At 31.7% G+C, this 5,000-nt stretch overlaps 2 protein-coding genes across 2 annotated transcripts; both read left to right on the top strand.

Moving 5' to 3' along the window:
• Positions 1–294: 294 nt before the first annotated feature.
• On the top strand, positions 295–1,110 carry LOC137660116 (coagulation factor V-like). The gene has a single exon (XM_068394831.1). It carries the CDS (start codon positions 295–297, stop codon positions 1,108–1,110), a length of 816 nt encoding a protein of 271 aa, XP_068250932.1.
• Positions 1,111–1,150: 40 nt separating this feature from the next.
• On the top strand, positions 1,151–1,972 carry LOC137660115 (dentin sialophosphoprotein-like). Its single transcript, XM_068394830.1, has one exon. The coding sequence runs from the start codon at positions 1,151–1,153 to the stop codon at positions 1,970–1,972; it is 822 nt and encodes a 273-aa protein (XP_068250931.1).
• The last annotated feature ends 3,028 nt before the right edge of the window (positions 1,973–5,000 follow it).

Below are 5,000 nucleotides of genomic sequence, written 5' to 3'. Positions count from 1 at the left end.
AATGCCGAACAGTGATATAAAAGATGCAATGTCGAACAGTGATATAAAAGATGCAATGGTGAACAGTGATATAAAAGCTGCAGTGCGAACAGTGGTATAAAAGATGCCGTACCGAACAGTGATATAGAATATGCAATGCCGAACAGTGATATAAAAGGCAGTGCCGGACAGGGATATAAAAGATGCAATTCCGAACAATTATATAAAAGATGCAATGCCGAACAGTGATATAAAAGATCCAGTGTGAACAGTGATATAAAAGATGCAGTACCAAACAGTGATATAAAAGATTCAATGCCGAACAGTGATATAAAAGAGGCAGTGCCAAACAGTGATATAAATGAGGCAGTGCCAAACAGGGATATAAAAGATGCAATTCCGAACAATGATATAAGAGATGCAATGTCGAACAGTGATATAAAAGATGCAATGCCAAATAGTGATATAAAAGATGCAATGTCGAACAGTGATATAAAAGATGCAATGTCGAACAGTGATATAAAAGATACAATGCCGAACAGTGATATAAAAGATGCAATGCCAAACAATGATATAAAAGATCCAGTGCCAAACAGTGATATAAAAGATGCAATGCCGAACAGTGATATAAAAGAGGCAGTGCCGAATAGAGATATAAAAGAGGCAATGCAGAACAGTGATATAAAAGATACTATGCTGAATAGTGATATAATAGATGCAATGTCGAACAGTGGCATAAAAGATGCAATGTCAAACAGTGATATCAAAGAAGCAATGCCGAACAGCGATATAAAAGATGCAATACCAAACAATGATATAAAAGACGCAATACCGAACAGTGATATAATAGATGCAATGTTCAACAGTGATATAAAAGATACAATGCTTAACAGTGATATAAAAAATAGAATGCCGAACAGTGATGTAAAAGAAGCAATGTCGAACAGTGATATAAAAGATGCAATGGTGAACAGTGATATAAAAGATGCAATGCTGAACAGTGATATAAAACATGCAATGCCGAACAGTGATATAATGCTGAACAGTGATATAAAAGATGGAATGCCAAATTGTGATATAAAAGATGCAATGCAGAACAGTGATATAAAAACATGCAATGCCGAACAGTGATATAAAAGATGGAAAGCCGAACAGTGGTATAAAAGATGCAATGTCGAACAGTGATATAAAAGGTGCAATGCTGAACAGTGATAAAAAAGATGCAATGCCAAACAATGATATAAAAGATGCAATGTTAACCAGTGATATAAAAAATGAAATGCCGGACAGTGATATTAATGATGCAGTGTCGAACGGTGATATAAAAGATGCAATGCCATACAGTGATACAAAAGAGGCAATGCCGAACAGTGATATAAAAGATGCAGTGTCGAACAGTGATATAGATGATGAAATGCTGAACAGTGATATAAAAGATGCAATATCAAGTAGTGATTTAAAAGATGCAATGTTGTACAGTGATACAAAAGAGGCAATGCTGAACAGTGATATAAAAGATGCAATGCCGAACAGTGATATAAATGATGTAATGACAATTAATGATATAAAAGATGCAATTCCGAACAGTGATATAAAAGATGCAATGTCGACCAGTGATCTAAAAGATGCAATGCCGAATAGTAACATAAGAGATACAACGCCAGACAGTGACATAAGAGATGCAATGCTGAACAGTGATAAGAAAGATGCAATGCCGGACAGTGATATAAAAGACGTAATGTCGAACAGTGATATAAAAAATGCAGTACCGAACAGTGATATAAAAGATGCAATGCCCAATAGTGATATAAAAGGCGCAATGCCGAACAGTAATATAAAAGAGGCAGTGCCGAACAATGATATAAAAGATGCAATGGTGAACAGTGATATAAAAGATGCAATGCCGAACAGTAATATAAAAGATGCAACGCCGAACAGTATTATAAAAGATGCAATGCCGAACAGTGATATAAAAGAAGCAACAGTGATATAAAAGACGCAATGCCGAACAGTGATATAAAAGACGCAATGCCGAACAGTGACTTGGTTTATCAAATCACTGGTATCTTCGTTAAGGTCTCTGGATGGACGACCTTGAGAAACACCAACGCCGGAATACATTAATTTCCAGATCATGGTTTCGGGCGAAATTGAAACTCTCAGCTTAAGTTCGGAGTGATATTCTAGATGAAGGAGAAAGTTCGCTGGCTGGTATTTAGTTGAAGGGTAAAATACGTAAAATACAAATAATAGAGGGGGACAAAAATTCCTACAATGCGTATACAGTACTATCAAAATGGAACTGTTAATGCTTTGGGTATGGGTAGGATCTTCTATTCATTTTTATAATTTTCAATGTTTTTTTCTTTGGTGAAAGGTACCTCTTATAGATATAAACAATAAACTTGCACTTTTCTTATTCCTATATATATACGTAATTTAGTTTTGTATATGAAGAATATAAAACCAAATTATCAAATCATGGAGAAAAGGTATACTAATATAAGGAACTTTTAATATTAGTTGTTATAATATTTACCAGTTCTATTGCCTCATACCTGTATATAATTTAGGTCAGTGTCTCTGATATGTTAACATAAAATAATGACTTTTACTAATGAAAAACGACAACTATTACCATTAGATTAAATTGTTCCTACCCATTGATTAGACAATGAGCACTGTTCCAGGAAACTGCTTATTTATAGAATAAAAAAACCAGATGAAGTATTTCTTTCGCATTTTCTATTATAACTGATACGTCATAGATGGTGAATACTAAATTGATACATATAGTGTGACTTTTTCATACTTGAATTGAGAATTTCAGTATTGATTATAAAGTTACGAATGGAAATAACTAGAAATAATGTTTCATAATATTCTGAAACCCAGTTTGTTTTACTACAAAGAGAAATTTATCCCTGGAATTCTAAAAGCAAGATTATGATTTAAGTATATATGCTTGTAGCATCCTGCTTTTCCAACTAGGATTTCAGCATAGTTAATAATAATAATAATAATAATAATAATAATAATAATAATAACTAGAGCAATCAGAGGTTTCAGACCTCCGCCAATGAACTTTGCTAACATTTAACCAAAGTCTACGGACATGGATTCCGACATTTCATTTGCTGAGTGTACAGTAGAAGGTGAAAGGGCAATATTGATCCAGAATCGTGATCTTGATCCTCATCACCTCCAAAATTTCATGCTTTTTTCCAATGCACAATATCTATTCATTGCTAAAACTTGGTGATAATCCAATGTATCAATTTGTTTTGACAATCAATAAAATTGTGAAAAATGCAAATCAGGATTTAGAATCCAAAACTGGATCCGGATCATCTCTAAAAGTCAATGGAGACGTCCATGGCCTAAGATCTGTGTGTGTTAAATATTTCGTAAAAAATGCGCCAGTTTGTTTTAATATTATCTGTGAAATGGGGGAAAAAAGCCAAATCCGGATCCATATCATCTCCAAAATTTAATGGGTCGTCCATGAAGTAAGATCTATATGTGGTGTGAATTTCGTCAAAATCTGTCAAATAGTTTTGACGTAATCCTGTCCACAGACACATAGACGAATAAATAAATAAATTAATTATCCTCTCCGCAGACAAATAAATAAATAAATGATTAAATAAATAACCGACTACAAAATATAACTTCCTCGGTCAAGGTAATAAGAATAATAATAATAATAATAATAATAATAATAATAATAATACACTAGCAATATTAATTATCAAGCAAGACTCTATGCTTTTATAAAGAAAATAACTCCTAACTACTTTATTTAAAAAAAAAGAACAAAAAAAGATATGTGTTACCACCACCTGTCAGATTTCAGCGCAAGGAATGCGTTTGAGCACATTTAAATGGTCAAGGCAATGTACCAATATTGCCTATCCAAAAGCAGCATCTCTGTTGATTGCCGTCAGAGATTGCCCACTCTGTTAGAGTGTTGCCAATAGTGTTGGCCTTCAAAGAGTGAGTTGTTTGATATTTGCTTGCTCTGAATATCGTTCTGTAACACTTGCAATTGGAATTCCTGAAACAATGTCTTTGATAATGATATTTGGGAATTTAATTCTTGGTGGAAAGGAAGTTTGATATTTCAGAGTGTATAAAATCCATAAATTTATGCTGTAGATGGATTAAGTTTGAAGGATATTGAATTTACAAAAAACGACCATATGAATGCATGCAATTAATGTTTGATATATGAAATTGTCCGAAATCCATAAAATGATAATATAGACGAATTGAGTTTTTTCATATTTGTAAGAATAATAAACATTCGGAAAACAACTGTATGAATGCGTGATAGTAGACTAATAGAAATTTACATTACATGTTCTTATTTATTTATTTGTTTATTTATTCATTTGTTTGATATTGTTCTGAATATCGTTCTGTAACACTTGGAATTGGAATTCCTGAAACAATGTCTTTGATAATGATATTTGGTAATTTAATTCTTGTTGGGAAGGAGGTTTGATATTTGAGAGTGTATAAAATACATAAATTTATACTGTAAATGGATTAAGTTTTAAGAATATTAAATTTACGAAAAACCACTATATGATTACATGCAATTTATGTTTAATATTTTAAAATATCTGAATTCCATAAATTTATACTATAGACGAATTGAATTTTTATTTTCATATTTGTAAGAATATTAAATTTTCGAAGAACAACTGTATGAATGCATCCAATTAGACTAATATAAATTTACGTTACATTTGTTTGATTTTTTCCTGAATAATTTTCTATAACACTTGGAATGGGAATTCCTGAAACAATGTCTTTGATAATGATATTTTTGATTTATAGTGTAAAGTAGGTTTTTTATTTGAACTTTTCCGAAATACATGAATTTATACTGTAGATCGATCGAGTTTTAATAATATTAAATTTACGAGAAACGACTTCATGAATACATACAATTAATGTTTAATATTTGAAATTGACCGAAATCCATATATTTATACTGTAAATGGATTAAGTTT

The sequence above is a fragment of the Palaemon carinicauda genome, chromosome 20 (genome assembly GCF_036898095.1).
Source record: "Palaemon carinicauda isolate YSFRI2023 chromosome 20, ASM3689809v2, whole genome shotgun sequence".
Taxonomy (NCBI): Eukaryota; Metazoa; Arthropoda; class Malacostraca; order Decapoda; family Palaemonidae; genus Palaemon; species Palaemon carinicauda.
Note: the sequence above shows the minus strand (reverse complement) of the source record. Positions and strands in the feature narration are given on the sequence as shown.

Coding starts and splice junctions, on each gene's coding strand:
- LOC137660116 (XM_068394831.1), top strand. CDS start 295: ATGCCGAACAGTGATATAAAAGAGGCAGTGCCAAACAGTGATATAAAT.
- LOC137660115 (XM_068394830.1), top strand. CDS start 1,151: ATGTCGAACAGTGATATAAAAGGTGCAATGCTGAACAGTGATAAAAAA.